The following is a 26,571-nucleotide window of genomic DNA, read 5'->3' as shown; positions in this document are numbered from 1 at the left end:
GTTACTAAAATCCATGGCTGTTCCACACAGGACTGTTGAGAGGAATTAACTTCAGTTGGGGGAACAGTGAGCAGTCTTTTGCTGCTTGAGGTATGACACATTCTAACAAGACGATGTAATGCTGGAAGCTGTCATTTTCCCTATGGGATCCGGTAAGCCATTTTTATTCAGACAGTAAATAAGGGCTTCACAAGGGCTTATTAAGACTGTAGACATTTTCTGGGCTAAATCGATTCATATATTACACATATTTAGCCTTGAGGAATCATTTAATCTGGGTATTTTTGTAAAATAATATCGGCAGGCACTGTTTTAGACACCTTATTCTCTAGGGGCTTTCCCTAATCATAGGCAGAGCCTCATTTTCGCGCCGGTATTGCGCACTTGTTTTTGAGAAGCATGACATGCAGTCGCATGTGTGAGGAGCTCTGATACATAGAAAAGACTTTCTGAAGGCGTCATTTGGTATCGTATTCCCCTTTGGGCTTGGTTGGGTCTCAGCAAAGCAGATACCAGGGACTGTAAAGGGGTTAAAGTTAAAAACGGCTCCGGTTCCGTTATTTTAAGGGTTAAAGCTTCCAAATTTGGTGTGCAATACTTTTAAGGCTTTAAGACACTGTGGTGAAATTTTTGTGAATTTTGAACAATTCCTTCATACTTTTTCGCAATTGCAGTAATAAAGTGTGTTCAGTTTAAAATTTAAAGTGACAGTAACGGTTTTATTTTAAAACGTTTTTTGTACTTTGTTATCAAGTTTATGCCTGTTTAACATGTCTGAACTACCAGATAGACTGTGTTCTGAATGTGGGGAAGCCAAGGTTCCTTCTCATTTAAATAAATGTGATTTATGTGACACTGAAAATGATGCCCAAGATGATTCCTCAAGTGAGGGGAGTAAGCATGGTACTGCATCATTCCCTCCTTCGTCTACACGAGTCTTGCCCACTCAGGAGGCCCCTAGTACATCTAGCGCGCCAATACTCCTTACTATGCAACAATTAACGGCTGTAATGGATAATTCTATCAAAAACATTTTAGCCAAAATGCCCACTTATCAGCGTAAGCGCGACTGCTCTGTTTTAGATACTGAAGAGCATGAGGACGCTGATGATAATGGTTCTGAAATGCCCCTACACCAGTCTGAGGGGGCCAGGGAGGTTTTGTCTGAGGGAGAAATTTCAGATTCAGGGAAAATTTCTCAACAAGCTGAACCCGATGTGATTACATTTAAATTTAAGTTGGAACATCTCCGCGCTCTGCTTAAGGAGGTATTATCCACTCTGGATGATTGTGAGAATTTGATCATCCCAGAGAAACTATGTAAAATGGACAAGTTCCTAGAGGTCCCGGGGCTCCCAGAAGCTTTTCCTATACCCAAGCGGGTGGCGGACATTGTAAATAAAGAATGGGAAAGGCCCGGTATACCTTTCGTCCCTCCCCCCATATTTAAAAAATTGTTTCCTATGGTCGACCCCAGAAAGGACTTATGGCAGACAGTCCCCAAGGTCGAGGGAGCGGTTTCTACTTTAAACAAACGCACCACTATACCCATAGAAGATAGTTGTGCTTTCAAAGATCCTATGGATAAAAAATTAGAAGGTTTGCTTAAAAAGATGTTTGTTCAGCAAGGTTACCTTCTACAACCAATTTCATGCATTGTCCCTGTCACTACAGCCGCGTGTTTCTGGTTCGATGAGCTAGTAAAGGCGATCGATAGTGATTCTCCTCCTTATGAGGAGATTATGGACAGAATCCGTGCTCTCAAATTGGCTAATTCTTTCACCCTAGACGCCACTTTGCAATTGGCTAGGTTAGCGGCGAAGAATTCTGGGTTTGCTATTGTGGCGCGCAGAGCGCTTTGGTTGAAATCTTGGTCAGCTGATGCGTCTTCCAAGAACAGACTCCTTAACATTCCTTTCAAGGGGAAAACGCTGTTTGGCCCTGACTTGAAAGAGATTATCTCTGATATCACTGGGGGTAAGGGCCACGCCCTTCCTCAGGATAGGTCTTTCAAGGCCAAAAATAAACCTAATTTTCGTCCCTTTCGTGGAAACGGACCAGCCCCAAGTGCTACGTCCTCTAAGCAAGAGGGTAATACTTCTCAAGCCAAGCCAGCCTGGAGACCAATGCAAGGCTGGAACAAGGGAAAGCAGGCCAAGAAACCTGCCACTGCTACCAAGACAGCATGAAATGTTGGCCCCCGATCCGGGACCGGATCTGGTGGGGGGCAGACTCTCTCTCTTCGCTCAGGCTTGGGCAAGAGATGTTCTGGATCCTTGGGCACTAGAAATAGTCTCCCAAGGTTATCTTCTGGAATTCAAGGGGCTTCCCCCAAGGGGGAGGTTCCACAGGTCTCAATTGTCTTCAGACCACATAAAAAGACAGGCATTCTTACATTGTGTAGAAGACCTGTTAAAAATGGGAGTGATTCATCCTGTTCCATTAGGAGAACAAGGGATGGGGTTCTACTCCAATCTGTTCATAGTTCCCAAAAAAGAGGGAACGTTCAGACCAATCTTAGATCTCAAGATCTTAAACAAGTTTCTCAAGGTTCCATCGTTCAAAATGGAAACCATTCGAACAATTCTTCCTTCCATCCAGGAAGGTCAATTCATGACCACGGTGGATTTAAAGGATGCGTATCTACATATTCCTATCCACAAGGAACATCATCGGTTCCTAAGGTTCGCATTCCTGGACAAGCATTACCAGTTCGTGGCGCTTCCTTTCGGATTAGCCACTGCTCCAAGGATTTTCACAAAGGTACTAGGGTCCCTTCTAGCGGTGCTAAGACCAAGGGGCATTGCAGTAGTACCTTACTTGGACGACATTCTGATTCAAGCGTCGTCCCTTCCTCAAGCAAAGGCTCACACGGACATAGTCCTGGCCTTTCTCAGATCTCACGGATGGAAAGTGAACGTGGAAAAGAGTTCTCTATCTCCGTCGACAAGGGTTCCCTTCTTGGGAACAATAATAGACTCCTTAGAAATGAGGATTTTTCTGACAGAGGCCAGAAAAACAAAACTTCTAAACTCTTGTCAAACACTTCATTCCGTTCCTCTTCCTTCCATAGCGCAGTGCATGGAAGTAATAGGTTTGATGGTAGCGGCAATGGACATAGTTCCTTTTGCGCGCATTCATCTAAGACCATTACAACTGTGCATGCTCAGTCAGTGGAATGGGGACTATACAGACTTGTCTCCGAAGATACAAGTAAATCAGAGGACCAGAGACTCACTCCGTTGGTGGCTGTCCCTGGACAACCTGTCACAAGGGATGACCTTCCGCAGACCAGAGTGGGTCATTGTCACGACCGACGCCAGTCTGATGGGCTGGGGCGCGGTCTGGGGATCCCTGAAAGCTCAGGGTCTTTGGTCTCGGGAAGAATCTCTTCTGCCGATAAATATTCTGGAACTGAGAGCGATATTCAATGCTCTCAAGGCTTGGCCTCAGCTAGCAAAGGCCAAGTTCATACGGTTTCAATCAGACAACATGACGACTGTTGCGTACATCAACCATCAGGGGGGAACAAGGAGTTCCCTGGCGATGGAAGAAGTGACCAAAATCATTCAATGGGCGGAGACTCACTCCTGCCACCTGTCTGCAATCCACATCCCAGGAGTGGAAAATTGGGAAGCGGATTTTCTGAGTCGTCAGACATTGCATCCGGGGGAGTGGGAACTCCATCCGGAAATCTTTGCCCAAATTACTCAACTGTGGGGCATTCCAGACATGGATCTGATGGCCTCTCGTCAGAACTTCAAGGTTCCTTGCTACGGGTCCAGATCCAGGGATCCCAAGGCGACTCTAGTAGATGCACTAGTAGCACCTTGGACCTTCAAACTAGCTTATGTATTCCCGCCGTTTCCTCTCATCCCCAGGCTGGTAGCCAGGATCCATCAGGAGAGGGCGTCGGTGATCTTGATAGCTCCTCGCAGGACTTGGTATGCAGATCTGGTGAATATGTCATCGGCTCCACCATGGAAGCTACCTTTGAGACGAGACCTTCTTGTTCAAGGTCCGTTCGAACATCCGAATCTGGTCTCACTCCAGCTGACTGCTTGGAGATTGAACGCTTGATCTTATCAAAACGAGGGTTCTCAGATTCTTTTATTGATACTCTTGTTCAGGCCAGAAAGCCTGTAACTAGAAAGATTTACCACAAAATATGGAAAAAATATATCTGTTGGTGTGAATCTAAAGGATTCCCTTGGGACAAGGTAAAGATTCCTAAGATTCTATCCTTTCTTCAAGAAGGATTGGAGAAAGGATTATCTGCAAGTTCCTTGAAGGAACAGATTTCTGCCTTGTCTGTGTTACTCCACAAAAAGCTGGCAGCTGTGCCAGATGTTCAAGCCTTTGTTCAGGCTCTGGTTAGAATCAAGCCTGTTTACAAACCTTTGACTCCTCCTTGGAGTCTCAACTTAGTTCTTTCAGTTCTTCAGGGGGTTCCGTTTGAACCCTTACATTCCGTTGATATTAAGTTATTATCTTGGAAAGTTTTGTTTTTGGTTGCAATTTCTTCTGCCAGAAGAGTTTCAGAATTATCTGCTCTGCAGTGTTCTCCTCCTTATCTGGTGTTCCATGCAGATAAGGTGGTTTTACGTACTAAACCTGGTTTTCTTCCAAAAGTTGTTTCTAACAAAAACATTAACCAGGAGATAGTCGTGCCTTCTTTGTGTCCGAAACCAGTTTCGAAGAAGGAACGTTTGTTGCACAATTTGGATGTTGTTCGCGCTCTAAAATTCTATTTAGATGCTACAAAGGATTTTAGACAAACATCTTCCTTGTTTGTTGTTTATTCTGGTAAAAGGAGAGGTCAAAAAGCAACTTCTACCTCTCTCTCTTTTTGGATTAAAAGCATCATCAGATTGGCTTACGAGACTGCCGGACGGCAGCCTCCTGAAAGAATCACAGCTCATTCCACTAGGGCTGTGGCTTCCACATGGGCCTTCAAGAACGAGGCTTCTGTTGATCAGATATGTAGGGCAGCGACTTGGTCTTCACTGCACACTTTTACCAAATTTTACAAGTTTGATACTTTTGCTTCTTCTGAGGCTGTTTTTGGGAGAAAGGTTTTGCAAGCCGTGGTGCCTTCCATTTAGGTGACCTGATTTGCTCCCTCCCTTCATCCGTGTCCTAAAGCTTTGGTATTGGTTCCCACAAGTAAGGATGACGCCGTGGACCGGACACACCTATGTTGGAGAAAACAGAATTTATGTTTACCTGATAAATTACTTTCTCCAACGGTGTGTCCGGTCCACGGCCCGCCCTGGTTTTTTAATCAGGTCTGATAATTTATTTTCTTTAACTACAGTCACCACGGTATCATATGGTTTCTCCTATGCAAATATTCCTCCTTAACGTCGGTCGAATGACTGGGGTAGGCGGAGCCTAGAAGGGATCATGTGACCAGCTTTGCTGGGCTCTTTGCCATTTCCTGTTGGGGAAGAGAATATCCCACAAGTAAGGATGACGCCGTGGACCGGACACACCGTTGGAGAAAGTAATTTATCAGGTAAACATAAATTCTGTTTTTTATCGCCGCAAACGTTGTTTTGCTGATAACTTTATAATTTTATAAATTGTTGCTTTTATTATTTAAAGGCGCAGTACACTTTTTAGTTCAAAACTTTTGTCTATGTAATTTGACTTCAGAGCTCAATATATCAAGTAAAGAACGACTATTATTGCTATTGCTAGTCTGTTTAACATGTCTGAACTTGAGGAAACTACTTGTTCTATGTGTTTAGATGCCATTGTGGAACCCCTCTTACTTTTTGTCCCTCATGTACTGAAAGGGCCTTACAATGTAAAGAGCAATTTTTCTTTTAGGAAAGTGTGCCTAAGGATGATTCTCAATCTGATGAGAATCAGGGTATGCCGCTAAATTCTCCCCAAGAGTCACAACCTTTAACACCCACCCAAGCAACGCCGGGTTCTTCAACCTCGTCTACTTCATTTTCTCTGCAGGATATGGCTGCAGTTATGTCAACTACCCTTACAGAGGTTCTATCTAAGTTGCCAGTGTTACAGGGCAAACGCAGCAGGGCAGAAGTCAATGTGAATACTGCGACCTCTGATGCTTTGTTGGCTATTTCCAATGTACCCTCACAGGGATCTGAATTGGGGGTCAGTCTGTCTTAGGGGGAACTTTCCGATTTGGGAAGTGTGTTACCTCAAACTGATTCGGACGACATGTCCTTTAGATTTAAGCTTGAACACCTCCGCCTGTTACTTCGGGAGGTTTTAGCGACTCTGGATGCTTGTGACTATATTGTGGTACCACCAGAGAAATTGTGTAAGATGGACAAATACTTAGAGGTGCCTGCTTACTCTTATGTTTTTCCGGTTCCTAAGAGAATCTCGGAAATTATTAGGCGGGAATGGGAAAGACCGGGTATCCCTTTCTCACCTTCTCCTAATTTTAAGAAAATGTATCTCATATCTGACACTGTTCGGGACTCTTGGCAAACAGTCCCTAAGGTGGAGGGGGCTATATCTACCCTGGCTAAGCGTACAACTATTCCTATTGAGGACAGTTGTGCTTTCAAAGACCCTATGGATAAGAAATTGGAGGGTCTTCTAAAAAAGTTATTCATTCATCAGGGTTTCCTTTTACAACCAACGGCCTGCATTGTACCAGTTACCACTGCGGCGGCCTTCTGGTTTGATGCTTTGGAAGAGTCTCTTAAGACTGAGACTCCTTTAGAGGACATTTTAGATAGAATTAAGGCTCTTAAGCTGGCTAATTCTTTTATTACGGATGCCGCCTTTCAGATTGCCATTTTAGCGTGTAGAGCGTTATGGTTAAAATCTTGGTCGGCTGATGTGTCATCTAAGTCAAAGCTTTTGGCTATTCCTTTCAAAGGAAAAAACATATTCGGGCCTGACTTGAAAGAAATCATTTCTGACATTACGGGAGGTAAGGGTCATCTCCTACCTCAGGATAGAACAGCTAAACTAAGGGGTAAACAAAATAATTTTCATTCCTTTCGGAACTTCATAGAAGTCCCCTCTTCTTCCTCTTCTTCCGCTAAACAGGAAGGGAATTTTGCTCAGGCAAAGTCCGTCTGGAGACTCAACCAGGCTTGGAACAAGGGTAAACAACCCAAGAAGCCCGCTGCTGCTACCAAGACAGCATGAAAGGGGCGGCCCCCGATCCGGGACCGGATCTAGTAGGGGGCAGGCTTTCTCTCTTTGCCCAGGCTTGGGTAAGAGATGTTCAGGACCCCTGGACACTGGAAATTGTGTCCCAAGGGAGGGTATCAACTGGAATTCAAAAATTCTCTACCCAGGGGGATGTTTCTTCTTTCACGATTGTCTGTAGACCAGATAAAAAGAGAGACATTCTTACGTTGTGTAAAAGACACCTCTACTATGGGAGTAATTTGTCCCGTTCCAATACTGGAACAGGGGCAGGGGTTTTACTCAAATCTTTTCGTGGTCCCCAAAAAAGAGGGCACATTTCGACCTATTTTAGATCTAAAAAGTCTAAACAAGTTTCTCAGAGTCCAATCCTTCAAGATGGAAACTATTTGAACAATTCTGCCATTGATCCATGAGGGTCAATATATGACTACCGTGGACTTGAAGGATGCATATCTTCATATTCCTATCCACAAGGATCATCACCAGCTCCTAAGGTTTGCCTTCCTGGACAAACATTTTCAGTTTGTGGCTCTTCCCTTCGGGTTGGCCACAGCACCCAGGATCTTCACGAAGGTTCTAAGGTCCCTTCTAGCGGTTCTCAGGCCGCTGGGCATTGCAATGGCTCCTTATCTGGACGATATTCTGATCCAGGCGTCGTCTTACCAGCTGATAAGATCTCATACAGACATGGTTCTGTCCTTTTTGAGGACTCACGGGTGGAAGGTGAATCTAGAAAAGAGTTCACTAATTTCACAAACAAGGGTTCCCTTCTTGGGAACTCTAATAGATTCTATATCCATGAAAATTTTTCTGACAGAGGTCAGAAAGTCAAAGATTCTGAATACATGCCGAGCCCTTCAGTTCAATCCTCGACCATCAGTGGCTCAGTGCATGGAGGTGATTGGATTGATGGTGGCAGCAATGGACATCATTCCGTTTGCTCGATTTCATCTCAGACAGCTACAACTGTGCATGCTCGGGCAGTGGAATGGAGATTATGCAGATTTGTCTCTTCAGATAAGTCTGGATCAGGAGACAAGAGACTCTCTTTTTTGGGTGGTTGTCGCCGGATCATCTGTCCCAAGGGACGTGCTTCCGCAGACCCTCTTGGGTGATAGTGACAACGGACGCCAGTCTACTAGGCTAGGGTGCGGTCTGGAAATCCCTGAAAGCTCAGGGGGTGTGGACTCGGTCGGAGTCTCTACTTCCAATCAATATTCTGGAATTGAGAGCAATATTCAATGCACTTCAGGCTTGGCCTCAGTTGGCTTTGGCCAAATTTATCCGATTTCAGTCAGACAATATCACGACTGTAGCTTACATCAATCATCGGGGAGGAACGATGAGTTCCTTAGCGATGACAGAAGTATCCAAGATAATTCAGTGGGCGAAAGCTCACTCTTGTTATCTGTCAGCGATCTACATCCCAGGAGTGGACAACTGGGAAGCAGACTTTTTAAGCAGACAGACGTTTCATCCAGGGGAGTGGGAACTCCATCCGGAGGTCTTTGCCACCCTAATTCTCAGATGGGGCAGACCGGAATTGGATCTGATGGCGTCCCGTCAGAATGCCAAGCTCCCAAGATACGGATCCAGATCAAGGGATCCTCAGGCTGAACCGATAGACGCCTTGGCAGTGCCTTGGTCGTTCAACCTAGCTTATGTATTTCCACCGTTTGCTCTCCTTCCTCAGGTGATTGCACGGATCAAACAGGAGAGGGCTTCGGTAATTCTAATCGCGCCTGCGTGGCCTCGCATGACTTGGTATGCCGATCTGGTGGACATGTCCTCTCTGCCGCCGTGGAAGGTTCCATTGAGGCAGGACCTTCTCATTCAGGGACCCTTCCATCATCCGAATTTAATTTCTCTGCAGCTGACTGCTTGGAGATTGAACGCTTGATTTTATCTAAGCGGGGTTCTCTGATTCGGTCATTGATACTTTGATTCAGGCGCGTAAGCCTGTCACTGGAAAGATCTACCATAAGATATGGCGTAAATATCTTTATTGGTGCGAATCCAAGGGCTACTCATGGAGTAGAGTTAGGATTCCCAGGATTTTATCCTTTCTCCAAGAAGGATTGGAGAAGGGGTTATCAGCAAGTTCCTTAAAGGGACAAATTTCTGCTTTGTCAATTTTATTACACAAGCGTTTGGCAGATGTTCCAGACGTTCAGTCTTTTTGTCAGGCTCTGACCAGAATCAAGCCTGTGTTTAGACCAATTGCTCCACCCTGGAGTTTGAATGTAGTTCTTCAAGGGGTTCCGTTTGAACCCATGCATTCCATAGATATTAAGTTGTTATCTTGGAAGGTTTTATTTTTGGTTGCTATTTCTTCTGCTCGTAGAGTTTCCGAGCTTTCAGCGTTACAATGTGACTCTCCTTATCTTATTTTTCATTCTGATAAGGTGGTTTTACACACCAAACCTGGTTTTCTTCCTATGGTTGTTTCTAAGAATATTAATCAGGAAATTGTTGTTCCTTCATTGTGTCCTAATCCTTCTTTTAAGAAGGAGCGTTTGTTGCATAATTTGGACGTAGTCCGTGCCCTGAAGTTTTACTTGCAAGCGACTAAAGATTTTCGTCAATCATCTTCTTTATTTATTGTTTTTTCTGGAAAGCATAGAGGTCAGAAAGCTACGGCTACCTCTCTTTCTTTTTGGCTGAAGAGTATCATCCGTCTGGCATATGAGACTGCTGGGCAGCAGCCTCCTGAAAGAATTATGGCTCATTCCACTAGGGCTGTGGCTTCCTCATAGGCATTTAAAAACGATGCTTCTGTTGAACAGATTTGCAAGGCTGCAAATTGGTCGTCTCTTCACACTTTTTCCAAATTTTCCAAATTTGATACTTTTGCTTCATCTGAGGCTGGTTTTGGGAGAAAGGTTATTCAAGCAGTGGTGCCTTCCGTTTAGGTTCCTGTCTTGTCCCTCCCTTTCATCCGTGTCCTATAGCTTTGGTATTGTATCCCACAAGTAAGGATGAAATCCATGGACTCGTCATATCTTGTAAAAGAAAAGGAAATTTATGCATACCTGATAAATTTATTTCTTTTACGATATGACGAGTCCACGGCCCACCCTGTCATTTCTAAGACAGGTAATTATTTGTGTTAAACTTCAGTCACCTCTGCACCTTTGGCTTTTCCTTTCTCTTCCTAACTTCGGTCGAATGACTGGAGTGGGAGGGAAGGAGCTATATATACAGCTCTGCTGTGGTGCTCTTTGCCACTTCCTGCTAAACAGGAGGCGTAATCCCACAAGTAAGGATGAAATCCGTGGACTCGTCATATTGTAAAAGAAATAAATTTATCAGGTAAGCATAAATTTCCTTTTCAAATTTGATGCTAGCCTAGAGCTGCTGTTTAAGTTCATTACTTTCTAGGACTATACTTTATTTTGATAATTGGTAAAAAAAAAAAAAACTGTTAAATATGAATCTGTTACATAGAACTAAATGAAGAATAATACAGTATATTGATATTTAATATTGTTTTAAAAAGGGTGCACCAACATTTTGGTTGCAGAAACATTTTGGCCGAAAATGGCATTTTTTGCCAGTTTTTTTTTTTTCTTGGTAAAATTATTGTGTAGCATATTATTGTTTTAAGTTATTTTTGTCCAATTTTAGTGTGTTACTTTCAATAAGTGTGGGCTTTTTTTATTAGCTCTAATTATGCAAAAAGAAAACTAAAAAAAAAATATTTGAAAAAATAATTTTTTTAATACCTTTACCTCAATATTCCTTTTTTCTTTTTTTCATTAATATTCAGGAGTGCACAAAAGGAAGACAGAATACCCATGGCGGAAGAGTACTGTGAATACAAACAGATAAAAGCGAAACTTAAATTGCTCGAAGTCCTCATCAGCAAACAAGATGTTTCCAAAACCATTTAGAATTTGTGGATACATATGAAGCCGTATTCACAAGTCATTCAGTTTTGCATTATTTCTGCACACTCATGTTTGTCACTGACATTCTGATGCACTTTAAGAATTGTTAAACACTACCTTAAGGATAAATAACAGCACATGTGAACTGGGATTTCTTTGTTATTGAAACCCCCCCAAAAAAACTGCTGGAGGGCATTACAGTTACAAGTATATTTTATATAGTATCGTTACATTGATGATTGGAAAAAAATAATATTGTGTTTTATATTGGAGAGCTATTTTTTTTCCAAATTAAGGTTAACAATTTAAAACTGGGGTGTTTTTACCTTTTTTTTTTTTTTTTTTTAAAAATAGGTTCAAATTAGAAATATTTTCTGCAACAGCTAATTGGAGAAATTCTATCAATTAATACAATACTATACACTTAGTATTGCAAAATAAATACGACAAACTCATATGCGCACACAGACCCCAAAAACTTGGGAGGAACAAAATGGAGTCAGCTGCAGTGGAGAGGCGTAAATTGGAGTTAAAAAATAAATTGGACATGAAAATGGGAAGGTCACATAAATACTGAAGAATTAAAGGGACATGTAACTCAAAATTTTTCTTTCATTATTTAGGTAGAACACAATTTTAAACAACTTTCCAGTTTACTTCTATTATCAGATTTGTTTAATTCTCTTGGTATCATTTGTTGAAGGAGCAGTAATGCATTACTGGTTGCTAACTGAACACATGGGGTAGCCAACGAGAATCGGTGTATATATATATGCATCCACCAATCAGCAGCTAGAACCTAGGTTCCTTGCCGCTCCTGAGCTTACTTAGGTAAACCTTTCAGCAAAGGACAACAAGAGTAGGAAGCAAGTTAAATACTAGAAGTAAATTGGAAGGTTGTTTAAAATTGTATAAATTGTACAAAACCTTACGATGCTCATCCTAGATTTCAATTTTATCCCCGGATGCAATGCTTTATGAAGTATCTTGTCAGAAGTGCCTTCAAAATTTTGTAGGCTAATATATATATATATATATATAAATAAATAAATAAAGTTAAAATAAAAAACCAAAATATATAGAACTAAATATTATATTTCAGATTCTAATAGAATATATAATATATTATCCCTGTGCAGAGAATCTATATATTTATATTTATTCTTAAGCCCTTGAGGTGGTGTGTTTTGCGCATTCTTCAAAAAACGTTATTTAGTTTTACTGTTAAGAAGATATACATTGATCATTTCAGCCAAAGCCCCTTTCGTTACCATTTCTACTTCAACTTCCACTTCTTGTTACCTATTGTGAACAGCTGAGATTAATTTTAGCTGTGATTCCCAAGTATTTCTTTTTTTATAACTTAAATCAAAACTCCCATAGCTTCATTAGGAGACATGAGCAAAATATATGGTGTTCATCTTTAACTTTCTGAAAATATTGTTATAACAAAGTATTTTTTAACAGATCACTTTTATAAAATAATTTTAAAAAAGTTTGTAAAATCAAAGCAGCATTATATACGCATCACCTAAATAATATACAGCAAAAATGTAATCTAATTGAGCACTAAAAATGTCACTTGAACATTATGCGTTTTTTGTTTCTAAAGTTTAATTTCTATTTAAAAGGATGGTAAACACTTTAAGATTATAATATATAATTCTTAATTATTCATAGCAATATTCTTTCATTATTTATTTTGCAAATCTGAAAATTGAAAAAGGCTTCCCAAGTCTAACTTTACAACATATAACTAATTTTCCGTTTATTATGTTTTTTGCTGCCATTGAAAAAGACAAACCAAAAAAAAAAATGTTGCAGCAACCAAGGCATTAATCTATTCTTATATAGTTTGAGCTTTGCTGATATATTAATTATTAGAAGACGTTGTTTACCGCACTTTAAATCTATAGATACCTAGCGTGATTATGTTTTCAGTAAATTTGGGATATTGGCAAACCTTGGAGTTGTCACTTGAACATATGTTGACATATGCAATGCTTCATTTTATCAAGCTTGTGTTTTGTGGTTTGTTTACCAGAGAAAAAGCGTATTTCTATAAAGAATAATATGGCGGATGGGATAAATGCTGCTAATACTGACATTATACACATCTCTCACCCAAAACATCTGCATTAAGAACATCACATTGACTTTTTTTTTTTGCAATCTTGGATAGGTTTTCTTTTTTTTCCTATATATTCCTACTAAAGCAAACATTTCTATGTATCTTGTATTTAAAATGCATGATTTTAAAGACCAGATGTTTTTAAAATTGTTTATTGGTTAACGAGAGAAAAAAAAAATACCATTTGCAAGTTTAATTATGATCTTTGTGACGTTTTCAGTATATTGACTTGATTCTTAACATACTGTATGATTCAGAATGAATTGAGTTTTTTTTTTTTTAATTAAAACCTCTAAAACGCAAGATTAACAGGAACGTGTACACAACTATATGAAGTTTACAGTCTACATCTTTGATAAGGGAAAATGGTTTGACGTATACAGTTGATAATAAAATGTGCTCTATATATTCTATATGATTGTAAATATTTTATACAACAGTACAAATAAAATATTTTTCTATCATACTTATGAGGCCAGAACACAGTATTTGTTTCCAGTTGAGCTAATATTTTTAACATTTAACACTGTCAAGCAACTAGTTGGAAGTGCTGACATTTCTAGGCTTTGAGATTTTAATCATGCTACAATTACATTTTTTTTCATGCTGTTTTGAGTTATCCCAATAGTTTTAGTAGATTAAAATATTTGCTATTTAGACACCCCAATAAAGCCGTAATTGATTTTTACCTTGCCAAAGCAGTCTACATCTAGAGTTTTGTTATGTTTGGCAAAAAAAAAAACATAAACAATAAACAAACAAAAAATAATAATAAAAAAACCATAAAACTGCAACATCTAAGTTTAAATTGGCAGAGAATAAGACATTTTGTAATGTTTTAGAGCAGCAACAGGTTCACAAAAAAAATAATAAAAAAAGTTTAAAAAAACAAAAAGCTATTAAGTCCTTTGCTGCAGGAGGAACCATAATGCAACGCAAAGCAATGCGGCTTCTTCAGGCAGCGAAGGGATTAAAGAGTTCTAGATTCAGTATATGCTTTTGGTGACAGCTGCATTTCGCATGCATCCGGACAAGAATGTCTGGTAAGAATGAATAGGGAGGGTTAACTGCTTTTCAGTATAGGTCAGGAGGGCTTTTTTTTAACGTCCAACACTGATGTTGCAGGTCTTGCAGCTGGGATCTTTCTTTGCGTTGGCAGTTGACAAACTCATTAGCTGATGGCCAATAATTTCTGCGACTGTGCCCATAGAAAGATCCACAGGGTCAGTATAAATGACTTCCAAGATAACATCTTGGGCATGGTGAAATACAAGGCTGTTATCCTCTTCAGTGCAGGTCAGAAATTTATTGTCGCTCAGGCTCAGCGGAGGAAGGCGCTGCTTACAGAATTCGTCTCCTGGTGATCCTATCGGAGCAAGGACCAGAATGACATAGTGGTAGGCTGTGTACATACAGTACAAGTCCCCAAAGTAAAGGTTGGTGTTTGGGTTGAAAAGTTTTTCGGCAGGTATTTCAACCCTGTGTCTTCCATACGGTGAATCTTGTGGAGGCTTCCCAGTGTTAAACTCAGTGTTGCAGCTGAAGAAGATCCCTTCCAGTTTGGCGCTGATTGGGGAACCATGGCTGCCGCTGTTATCCTTGGGTGATGGCTGCATAATATTTGCATGATGCTCACTAAGAAAAAACAAATAAAAACATTTGCATTAGTCAGTTAAAAAAAAAAAAGCATTTATATATACACTGCAAAATTTACATATTTTAAGTCAAAAGACCCCAATGAAGAATACAGCTGTTTTAATACTGCACTATTGTTGTTAGCAAAGCTAAGCAAATGAGACAGTAGCAGAAACCAACCATCCAGTAGGGGGTGAAAGGGAACCCAAACCATTTAAAATAGAGTTCCTGCAATTGCCTTGATACAGTGAACTCTTATCAGCTGTTTACCTGGTACATTGTCCCTTTATTCATCTAAATTATATATATTGTTCAAGACATTATAAGGTTAGAATGCATTGACATAATTATTGTAACTTACATTTTTCATAAAAAAAAAAAAATACCTTCATAATCCAACAGTAATTCATAAGCTGGATTTATGGTAATATTTAAATAGCAGTGAGTGTAAGTATGAGCCGTGCATGTGCAGATAAATCTTTTGTCACAATATTTCATGATGCTTCGGATTTGTTCACTCATATGTTTCTTTTCGGCTACAATCTGTTATCTGTGATTTCTTAAGGGGAACGGCTTTACTACATCATAGTAGCACAGATGGTCGGACAGGCAGCAGAGGAGCACCAGGAAATGGCTTACTACAACAATAAAGTCACAGAAAGAATGGGCTTAAGACTGTGGGCAGCTCTGAGCATGACATGGCATCAGAGCTGGCACCCAGGGCAGCAGCTATGGCACAGAGGAAGAGAATCTATTTTGACAACTTGGAGCAACAGCACAAGTAGGGTTGTCAGGTGTCCACTATTCAACTGGGCTGACTAATAGTTTGTCAAGTTGTCCAGTAAAAAAAATCTTCACAACAATACTGGACACTGAAATTTCCCTGAGTGTTAGATAAATGTAAAGCTTTCCTTTGCCTAAATGCATTATGCAAATATGGAGTAGAAAGAAGTGAAGGAAAGTCAAGAGTCAATTCACTTCTGTTTACATGTGTTACTGGCAACCAAAGAGGTAAAATGATTGGCTTTCATGTTACTGGCAGCCAAGGGGTAAAATTACTGCTCAGTTATAAAAAAAATATATGTTGTGGGATCAAGAGTGGAGGCTAAGGTAGTGGTATCAGGGGGCATTGTGTGACTGTACCTACCATTGTGCCCTGTCACTGGCACATTTCCCAGCATTTTTGTGGAGGACAGCTGGCAATGCTAAGCACAAGAGGGCAGATAAGCATTATTTATTATGTTAGGAGCAGGCAACAGGCTTCTGCAGCTCTCACAGGCATGCAAGCTCCAAGGCTGAATGAATGTTATAAAGCCATCCCCTAATGGGGTCAGGATTGGCCCAGACCACACACTGTACATACAAAGAGAAGTGAACTCGCAGGAACGAACAACCAACACAATAACAAGGTTAGCCTGTTCTATGGCGATTTACCACCTGGGTGCAACTTCTTTTAGCCCAGTAATACTTTTTACAGAGTAGAACTTTACTGTAGTATATCAGTCTGATCCCGCCTATTACGGTCAGTCCAGCGCCGAAATACCAGGTAATTCCTCTCTGTAAACTGAATAAATTCCTCTGAACACAGCAACCCCAGATGATTATTTTGGCCTTCATTCGCCTTCGTCAGTGAGGTGTAGCCACATTCCTCTAAGCACACTGAGCATGGAGTCCACGTCTGGAAAAAGGGGCAACCAGACCATGAATTGCACCTGCTGACTTATCAAGACTAACCATTCTACATATCTGTCCCTAATTTTCTTTAACTGATAACTGCAAAACGTACTTTATACTAACTTTATTATGGTGACTACTAGCCTTGTCTGCAGACTAAAACCTAGATTGGCTCCTCCAAACAAAGAAAATTGTGGGTGGAGTTTAGCTATTGAAAATTAATTGCATTAAAGGATGTTAATTGGTTTTAAAAGTGTTGAGACTTGGCTGATATGTTATTCTATAGCAGCACAGCAACACAAATGTCTTGTAATTATAAGGTGTTTACGTCCAGTGATTAAAATCCTTTCCTGTTATTAAATTTGCCTTTCTGCTCCTGCACACTGTTTGTTGAGAGCAACATTAATGGAATGGACTATATATAACCTCTATGTGATCTATCACTTGCTTCTGAAACGATGATAAAGTGATAATATGCAGAATTATTTTATTTAATTGCAAAACAGAATCCAGCACATTTCATTAATTATATTCTAAAATGTATTGTCTTATTTATCAGCATGCGCTCTCCTTTCAATCCCCTCAGATACAAATTTAGTGAAAAAATCCAAAAACTTAATAACCTCTTGTAGTCAATTAATTGCACAATTAACAACTAAATACAAATCCCACAAGGTGATTGTAGCATATACTGCCATCTGCTGGGCAATTACCTGCTATAATTATTTATCCTCATTTATTTTCACTATAAAACACACCACACCCATATACACATACCTAGAAAACATTTGTAACCAAATTGGAATTACCTGGATTTCAAATTGCTCATTAACATTTTGCTTGATTTTATGCTACAAAATTTTAAAAGATGATCACAATCTGCTTAAGCAAAAAAAAGGATCAGATCTAGGAGAAAAATGTAATATAAATGTGTTTACTAGGAGCTATTCTATTTCTTATTTATATGCTTGATGTGTTAAGTACCATTCCCGTATTTCAGAGGCACCCCAGATACTGCACCATTCTGTGTTTTTTATTCTTTCATACCTAAAAGGACAAAACCCAAAGTTTTTCTTTCATGATTGAAAGAGAACAAACAATTTTCCAATTTACTTCTATTATCAAATTTGCTTACTTATCTTTGAATCCTTTGTTGAAAGAGCAATAAGGCACTACTGGGAGCAAGCTAAGGACATGAGGCATCTATGTGCAGCCATTAATCAGCAACAAGCTCCTGGTAGTACATTGTTGCTCCTGAGACTACCTAGGTATGCTATTGAAAAAAGGATATGAAAAGAACTAAGCAATTAGGATAATAGAAGTAAATTGGAAAGTTGTTAAAAATGATATGCTGTTTCTGGATCATTAACAATCAAAACATTTTGGGTTTAATTTCCCTTTCAGGATGCACTTTGAGTTTGTAATATAAATGTTTCTTTATGGACACTAAAACCCATTATAATTAAAACACATTTGCATATTATTCTCAGACTTATCTTATGCTTTGAATACATCATTCTATCTAACATTTAAAGGGACAGGAAACCCCCAAATTTTCTTTCATGATTTAGATAGAATAATTTTAAACAACATTATCAAATTTGCTTAGTTCTCTTGTTATCCTTTGCTGAAGGAACAACAATGCACTAATGGCAGCAAGATGAACATATCTAGTTAGCCAATCACAAAAGACAAGTATGTGCATGCACCAATTAGCAGCAGCTCCCACTAGTGTAGGATAAGTGTGCATTCTTTTTCAACAAGGGATACTAAGAGAACAAAGCACATTTGAAAATAGTGAATTAAAAGTGTCTTAAATGACGTGGTCTATCTGAATCATGCAAGTTTAATTTTTACTTTACTATCCATTTATCTTCACTCTTATAGTTAACTTGCTATCATTACATATATACAGGTGGCTCATTTGTGAATTTTAATCAAGCTGTCTATCACTGTTTTAACCTTTTAACTTTGTTATGACGTTCTATTCCGTCATAATTACACTGGGCTTTAAAGCCGTTATGACGGATTAGAACGTCATAACAAACGGCTGTCCTGAAGCCTTCTGTGCTTCTAGGACTTGATCGCGGTCTGGAGGGCGTTCCTAGGGTTGTAGGGACGCCCCCCAGATGCGATCCAATAATTGAAATCTCGCGATCGTATGCACGATCGTGTAGTTTCAATTTGTCTACATCGGAAAAAGGTGTTCCGATGTAGGCACTTTCACCCTGTCACGAAAGGGTTAAAGTGTAAAGTAAATTTGGCAGTTGAATGAAAATATACAAAATTAAGAGAAGAAGCTTTGGTAAATGTGTCATTTAATAAATGCAGTTTGTCTACCAGCCTGAAGACATGAAATGATTTGGTGTACAAGGTACACAATATCTATAAAGTTAAAGAGAAAGTAAAGTCAAAATTATACTTAATTATTTATTTTAGCCCCTTTTCATGTAATTTAGTTCTGAAAATTGTTGATTTCTTTCCTAAGATATGGTGAGTCCACGGCTTGAGTAATTACTGTTGGCCAGCAGGAGGAGGAGGCAAAGAGCACCACAGTTAAACTGCTAAGTATCACACCCTTACACACAACCCCCAGTCATTCTCTTTGCCTTTGGTGCATGGAGGAGGTGAAGTTTAGGTGTCTGAAGAAAAATTTTGATTTCATCTACAAGCAAGTTTTGGGGTATAGCCGTATTCCACGACATTCCTTGCAGTCGGGTAGTGGTGGCTTTAAAGCAGCTAGGAACCTACAAAGAGGTACTTACTGCGTTTTCCTAACAATTGCTGCCCTAGTTTAGAAAGCAAGAGTTGGCTACTCTGTTCTTTCTTTTTCAAAGGTCTCTGAGAAGAACTGTGTCTTCTCATACCTTGTAACTGTCTACATGCCGGACAGCGGAGCAGGTAAGTGCTTTTTCTTCCAGTTGGGGAGACCATGCACGTAACAAATTAAAAGACACTGCTTTTTTATTGGGACATAGATAATCCTGTTCTATGGGTTACACTGGGGCATGAAGCAGGCACTGTATCATGTGTGAGACTAACATTTAAACTCTTTTAAAAAGAAAGGGTAAAATGTTTTTATTAGGCTTTATTTTCTGACACATATTTACTTGATAAAACAATACAAGTTTAAACTGTAAGTAGAATTTTCTATATCAGCAGCTTATTCATTTCCCCATTGCTTTAAAATAAAACGATGCAACATTTTAAACCGTTAAAACTGGTTATTTCTGGTACCAGGAAGCTATTTTTAGTGCCTTTCTGTGTCACAGCAGTAATTTGAGCTCGGCAGTTGCGATCACATGACCAGCTTTACTTAATGTTTCTGAGGAAAAAGTTGTTTTTTCCATTTCTGGGTGATCTGGTCTTAATTGGTAGTGGTAGGGCACCTCAGTTATTGAGGTGTGGGGTTGCCTGAGGGGTATTTTAGAAGTTTATTTGATGTTTATTAAATGTTTTTTCTTAACTTTTCTCACATAATTTTAGTTGGGGATCGATCCTAATTTGGGCTTAAAATGTTAAGTGTATTTTTTCCTTAGCTTATTTTAATTGAATATTAAAATCTTTGAAACTTATCTGTACAAGTTTATTTACTGTTTAACAACATGTCTGATATGGAGCAAGAGCCTGCTCTCATGAATTCATGCATATTATGTTTAGATGCATTTATGCAATTTGGGTTCTTCATGTGTCAAGAAAACCTTGGAAAATAAAGGTAACATTTTTGAGCCTAATGTCTCTCAGGGTGATGCTGTTAAAATAATACCTCAGCTTTCTCTTGCTACTTCCCAAGCCTCAATGGCGTCACGTGCAGTGCCCTGCGGTTCCTCTATAACTCCTAGTAAAGTTTATTTAAAAGCAGAAATTGCTGCCCAGGTATCTTCAGCGGTATCTGTGGCATTAGCTGCCATTCCTAGATTACAGGATAAACGCAAGAGGAAATCTAGAAATTTAGAAAGTAAGGTGCCTGCTTCCCAAGTTGCCCTTTCTCATAAGTCTGATGAGGAAGATACATCAGTACTTTCTGAGGGTGAAATCTCAGATTCGGACAGTATAATTCCTTCTTCTGAGACTGAGGTGGTATCCTTCAGATTTAAACTTGAACACCTTCATGTATTGTTAAAGGAGGTTTTAGCTACTTTAGATAACTTCAAAACCCCTGTTATTGTCACTTTTAAGAAATCTAGTAAACTTAATAGTTTCTTTGATGAACCTTCCACTTCAGAGGTTTTTCCTGTGCCGGACCATGCTAGGGAGATTATCTCACAGGAATGGGAGAAACCAGGGGTGTCTTTTTCCCTGTCTCCCATTTTTAAGAAAATGTTTCCTGTTGTGGACTCCATTAAAGACCCTTGGTATACTGTACCCAAAGTTGAAGGGGCCATTTGCACTCTGGCTAAGAGAACCACTATTCCTATTGATGATAGCTGCTCTTTTAAGGATCCGATGAACAAGAAGCTGGAGGCTTATTTTAAAAAGATTTATCTTCAACAAGGTCTCCAATGGCAACCTGCAGTGTGTATTGCCACCGTGACTAGTGCAGCATCTTATCGGTTTGACGCGTTGTATGATTCTCTTTAAGTAGAGACTTCCTTGGATGAAATTCAGGATAGGATTAAAGCTCTTAAGTTGGCTTTTTATTTTTCCATCTAAAGGGGAGGAGAGTCCATGGCTTCATTAATTACTGTTGGGAATTAAGAACCTGGCCACCAGGAGGAGACAAAGACACCCCAGCCAAAGGCTTAAATACCTCCCCCACCTCCCTCATCCCCCAGTCATTATTTGCCTTTTGTCACAGGAGGACGGCAGAGAAGTGCCGAAGATCGGAGTAGTCTCTTATGGAAAATAGTAGTACTCTTCGGATTGGGACTGGAGTTTTAAGTAGTCCTGTCAGCCTGTCAGTGAGAGCATGGGTGAAAGTTAGAGTCCGGAGATGCAGGGAGAGTCTTCCTACGAAACCATCCCAACTCATATTAACAGCTCCACAAGCAATCAGCGTTGGCGAGTTTCGCTGCCTGCTTTTTATGCTCAAGTCCATGTCCGCAGCGAGGCTACTAACCTGTCACACTTGAAGGGCCGTGTTCCTGTTCCACGGCCTAGATTCTGGTAAGATTGTTTAATTTTTATTACATAATGATAACACTCTTTATCTTTAAAGAATCAAGGGTTAATATTCCTGGAAAGGGGATTATTGAACAGGGTTTTTTTTTTATACATGATATTGTTTATTGTGTCATTGCTGCGTTATGTGCGAGATGAGGCTCTGGCAATGTGTGGAACTTTCAGGTGACTTACAGGAGTATGGCACAGCCTTTTTTGGCATGTTTTCTCCTTAGGCAGGGACGGTTCCTGCCGGGCATTCCATGTGACCGGGTGTGGCTATCTATCTTCCTCTGTTGATCAGTGGTGCAGGAGACAAAATGGTTTCTGTAGTCCGGGTCCTAGGAGGTGGTGAGTGCCCCGGCCATTGGAGGTTATAAAGGTGCCTATTTATTAAGTTAATCTCGTCCTTAATAACAGCGCAAGCTATGGAGGACTCTGATGCGTTAGAGGGCTCGCCCTCTTTAACTAGGTATCATTCCTGTGTTTATTGTGAGGAGGTTCTGGTAGATCAGCCTGCACAACTATGTTTCACATGCCTTAATAAAGTTAATACATCTAAGAGGAAACGGATGTCTAGTACTACTGAGCCGTCCACCTCTAAGGGGTTCCCGTACTGTGAGGTGCGTTCCCTGCATCCATCTCCTATTGCACATGCAGCGCCCCAGGGTCCAACCAATACTCCTGTGGGAGAGATTCGTTGGCCATCAGATTTTGTGGATCAACTGCAAACGGCGGTATCGAAAGTGATTAATGCCTTACCACGTTCTGCTAAGCGCAAGTGTAGGGCGTATCATGGTGGCCCGGCCCAGGGGTTGTCTACGCCTGTGTAAATTTCTGAGGCGTTATACGATAACGAGGCCCACTCCGACTCTTCGAAGGAGGCCCCGTCTGAGTCCGTGTCATCTTAACCTCCGGCTGCGGAGTAGCCTGACTTTAGGTTTAGGATGGAAAATTTGGGCTTTTTGCTGAGACAAGTGCTTGCTACTCTGGAAGTTCCAGAACCGAAACTTCCAGAAGAACTTGCGATTCCTAAGCTTGATAAGGTATATGAGGACAGGGTGGTGCCTCAGGCCTTCCCGGTTCCTCTTAAGATGGCAAATATTATTAAGAATGAATGGGAGCGATTAGGTTCTTCCGTTTCCCCTTCGTCTTCCTTTAAGAAACTGTTCCACATCCCGGACTCTAAGCTGGAGCTGTGGGGTACTGTCCCTAAGGTGGATGGTGCTATCTCCATGCTCGTGAAGTGGACAACTATCTCCCCGGAGGATAGTTCGTCGTTTAAAGAGCCCATGGATAAAAAAGTTGGAAAACATATTAAGGAAAATGTTTCAACACACAGGGTTTGTTTTTCAGCCGGCAGCGGCTGTAGCCGCGGTCCCCGGAGCTGCAACATATTGGTGTGAATCCCTGTGTGAAATGGTTGAGGGGGAGACTTCCATCAACGAGATACAGGATAAGATTAAGGCACTGAAGATCGCCAATTCTTTCATATGTGATGCCAATATGCAAATTATTCGCCTGAACACTAAGGTGTCAGGTTTTTCTGTTTTAGCTTGCAGGGCTCTGTGGCTAAAGTCTTGGTCTGCAGACATGACATATAAGTCGGGACTGTTGTCCCTGCCTTTTTAAGGAAAGATTCTGTTCGGTCCAGGATTGGATTCGATCATATCCAAGGGAGCTTTCCTACCGCAGGATAAGAAGGCTAAGCTTAAAGGATCTACCTTTCGCCCCTTTCATGCGGACAAGGCCCAGCGCCAGCAGCCCGTCTCGAAAGCGGACCAGTCCAAGGGAACTTGAAAACCGACTCATTCTTGGAACAAAGCTAAGCAGAGCAAGAAGCCCACCGATACAAAATCGGCATGAAGGGGCGGCCCCCGACCGGTCTCTGGACCAAGTAGGGGGCAGATTATCTCTCCTCTGAGAAGCCTGGTTGCAGGACATTCAGGATCCTTGGGTTCTGGACGTTGTCACCCAGGGCTACAGGATAGGGTTCAGATCCCATCCGCCCAGGGGCAGATTCCTCCTATCAAACCTGTTCAAGACCGGAAAAGAGCGAAGCCTTTCTAGAATGTGTGAGAGATCTGTCATTGTACCAGTACCCCAAGCAGAAAGGGGTCTAGGGTACTATTCAAATCTTTTTGTGGTTCCAAAGAAGGAGGGCACGTTCCGCCCGATTCTGGACCTAAAGTGTTTCTGAGTGTTCCATTGTTCAAAATAGAAACAATCAGATCTATTCTGCCCCTAGTTCAAGAGGGACAGTTCATGACTTGAAGGACGCTTACCTTCATGTGCCAATCCACAGGGACCACTTCAAGTTCCTGAGATTTGCGTTTCTGGACCAACCCTTCCAGTTTGTGGCCCTTTTCCTTTTTGTCTGGCAATGGCCCTGAGAGTCTTCACAAAGGTTCTGGGGGCGCTACTTGCGGTGGCCAGAGCTAGAGGCATTGCTGTGGCGCCCTATCTGGATGACATCTTAGTCCAGGCGCCGTCGCTCAGTCTCACAGAGGAGCATTCGAGGGCTCTTCTTCTTTTGCTCCAATCTCACGGTTGGAAGATCAACTCAGGAAAGAGTTCCCTGGTTCCCAGCAACAGGGTGGAGTTTCTGAGTAAGATAATAGACTCTATGTCCATAAAAATATTTCTCACAGACCATCGACGCAGGAAGATTGCGTCCTCTTGTCTTGCCCTTAAGTCCTCTTCAAGCCCCTCGGTGGCTCAGTGTATGGAGGTGGTCGGACTCATGGTTTCCAGCATAGACGTCATTCCATTTGCCAGGTTCCATCTCAGACCTCTTCAATTGTGCATGTTGAGACAGTGGAATGGCGATCATTCAGATCTATCACAGCAGATATCCATGGATGCTCAGACTCGTATCTCCCTCTCTTGGTGGATCAGTCCAGAGCAACGGTCCATAGGGACATCCTTCTTGAGACCGTCCTGGGAGATTGTGACCACGGACGTGAGTCTGGCAGGATGTGGAGCTGTTTGGGGTGCCAGGATGGCACAAGGAAAATGGTTCCAGGAGGAGTCTCTCCTTCCGATAAATATTCTGGAACTCCGAGCAATCTACAATACTCTGAAGGCATGGCCTCTTCTGGGGTCATTCAGTTTCATCAGATTCCAGACCAACAACATTACCTCAGTGGCTCAATCACGAGCGGGGTACTAGGAGCTCCCTAGCTATGAGGGAGGTGTCTCGGATCTTGGAGTGGGCGGAATCCCACAGCTGCTCGCTCTCAGCGATTCACATTCCAGGTGTGAACAACTGGGAAGCAGACTTTTTCAGCAGGCAATCCTTCCATCTGGGGGAATGGTCTCTTCATCCCAAAGTGTTTGTGGAGAATTGTCTCAGGTGGGGAACGCCAGAGATAGACCTCATGGCATCCAGACTCTATTGCAAGCTACCCCATTATGGGTCGAGGTCCAGGGATCCCCAGGCAGAGCTAATAGATGCCTTAGCGGTGCCTTGGGGGCACCATACTAGCCTAGCTTACATTTTTCCACCGTTACCACTTCTACCTTGTGTAGTGGCACACATCAAACAGGAGTGAGCTTCGGCCATTCTTCTTGGTCCAGCATGTTTGCGGAGGACGTGGTGTGCGGATCTGGTGGGGATGTCATCCTCTCCGCCGTGGAGGTTACCCTGTTGCAGGGATCTGCTGGAACAGGGCCCCTTTCATCATCAAAATCTCTATTCTCTGAGGCTGACTGCGTGGAGATTGAACGCCTAGTCTTGGCCAAGAGAGGCTTTTCGAAAAGTGTGATTGATACTCTCATTCAGGCAAGGAAGCCAGTCACTCGTCGCTACCATAAGGTGTGGAGGACTTACTTGTCCTGGTGTGAGAAGCATGGATATCCTTGGCATAAGATGAGGGTATCCAAGATTCTATCCTTTCTCTAAGAAGGTTTGGAGAAGGGTCTTGCAGCTAGTTCCTTAAAGGGACAGATTTCGGCATTGTCAGTCTTGTTGCATAGGAGACTCTCTGAGCTCCCTGACATCCAATCCTTTGTTCAGGCTCTGTCTAGAATCAGGCATGTCTTTAGACAGTCTGCTCCCTCATGGAGCTAAAACTTGGTCCTTAAGGTTTTTCAGAGGGTTCCGTTTGAGCCTATGCATTCCATTGACATTAAAATTCTGTCCTGGAAGGTTCTTTTCCTGTTGGCCATTGCATCGGCATGCAGAGTATTTGAACTGAATGCCTTGCAATGTGAGCTGCCTTATCTGGTTTTTCATGCGGACAAGGCTGTGCTTTACACTGATTTGGGGTTTCTCCCCAAGGTGGTGTCTTACCAGCACATCAATCAGGAGATAGTGGTTCCTTCTTTGTGTCCTAACCCTTCTTCTAAGGAGAGGTTACTTCATAATCTGGATGTGGTTCAGGCCCTGAAGTTCTATTTTCAGGCTACAAAGGATTTCAGGCAGTCTACATCTCTTTTTGTGGTGTATTCTGGGAAGCGCAAGGAGCAGATAGCCTCTTCTACTTCTATGTCCTTTTGGTTGAGGAGCTTGATTCACTTTGCCTATGAGTCAGCGGGACATTAGCCTCCTCAAATGATTATGGCTCATTCAACTAGAGCTGTGGCTTCTTCTTGGGCCTTCAAGAATGTGGCCTCTATGGAGCAGATTTGTAAGGCGGCTACCTGTTCCTCCTTACACTCTTTTACAAAGTTTCACAAATTTTACATTTTTGCTTCTGCGGAAGCTGTTTTTGGGAGAGGTTTTGCAGGCTGTGGTGCCCTCAGATTAGGATCCGCCTTTGCCCTCCCGGTTTCATTCAGTGTCCTCTAGAGCTTGGGTATATGTTCCCAACAGCAATGAATGAAGCCGTGGACTCTCCTCCCCTTTAGATGGAAAACATAAATTATGCTTACCTGATAATTTAATTTTCATCAAGGGGAGGAGAGTCCTCGGCTCCCACCCATATCTCTGATGGGCGGACCTAAATTTTATTTATCTTCTGGCACCATTTATACCCGGATATTTCT

At 41.4% G+C, this 26,571-nt stretch overlaps 2 protein-coding genes across 4 annotated transcripts in view; one reads left to right on the top strand and one right to left on the bottom strand.

The window, feature by feature from the left end:
* Window positions 1-13,639, top strand: part of FAM13C (family with sequence similarity 13 member C) — a 564,754-nt gene extending 551,115 nt beyond the window's left edge. For both annotated transcript variants that reach the window (XM_053692240.1, XM_053692239.1), the window contains one exon: window positions 10,922-13,639. In XM_053692240.1, the coding sequence (XP_053548215.1) occupies window positions 10,922-11,045 (124 nt within the window). In that variant the 3' untranslated portion in view covers window positions 11,046-13,639. The remainder of the gene's footprint in view (window positions 1-10,921) is intronic.
* The window catches only part of PHYHIPL (phytanoyl-CoA 2-hydroxylase interacting protein like), a 352,334-nt gene continuing 339,072 nt past the window's right edge, over window positions 13,310-26,571 (bottom strand). For both annotated transcript variants that reach the window (XM_053692241.1, XM_053692242.1), the window contains exon 5: window positions 13,310-14,808. In XM_053692241.1, coding sequence (XP_053548216.1) covers window positions 14,274-14,808 — 535 coding nt within the window. In that variant the 3' untranslated portion in view covers window positions 13,310-14,273. The remainder of the gene's footprint in view (window positions 14,809-26,571) is intronic.

Source organism: Bombina bombina, chromosome 9 (genome assembly GCF_027579735.1).
Source record: "Bombina bombina isolate aBomBom1 chromosome 9, aBomBom1.pri, whole genome shotgun sequence".
In the NCBI taxonomy this organism is placed as follows: domain Eukaryota; kingdom Metazoa; phylum Chordata; class Amphibia; order Anura; family Bombinatoridae; genus Bombina; species Bombina bombina.
Note: the sequence above shows the minus strand (reverse complement) of the source record. Positions and strands in the feature narration are given on the sequence as shown.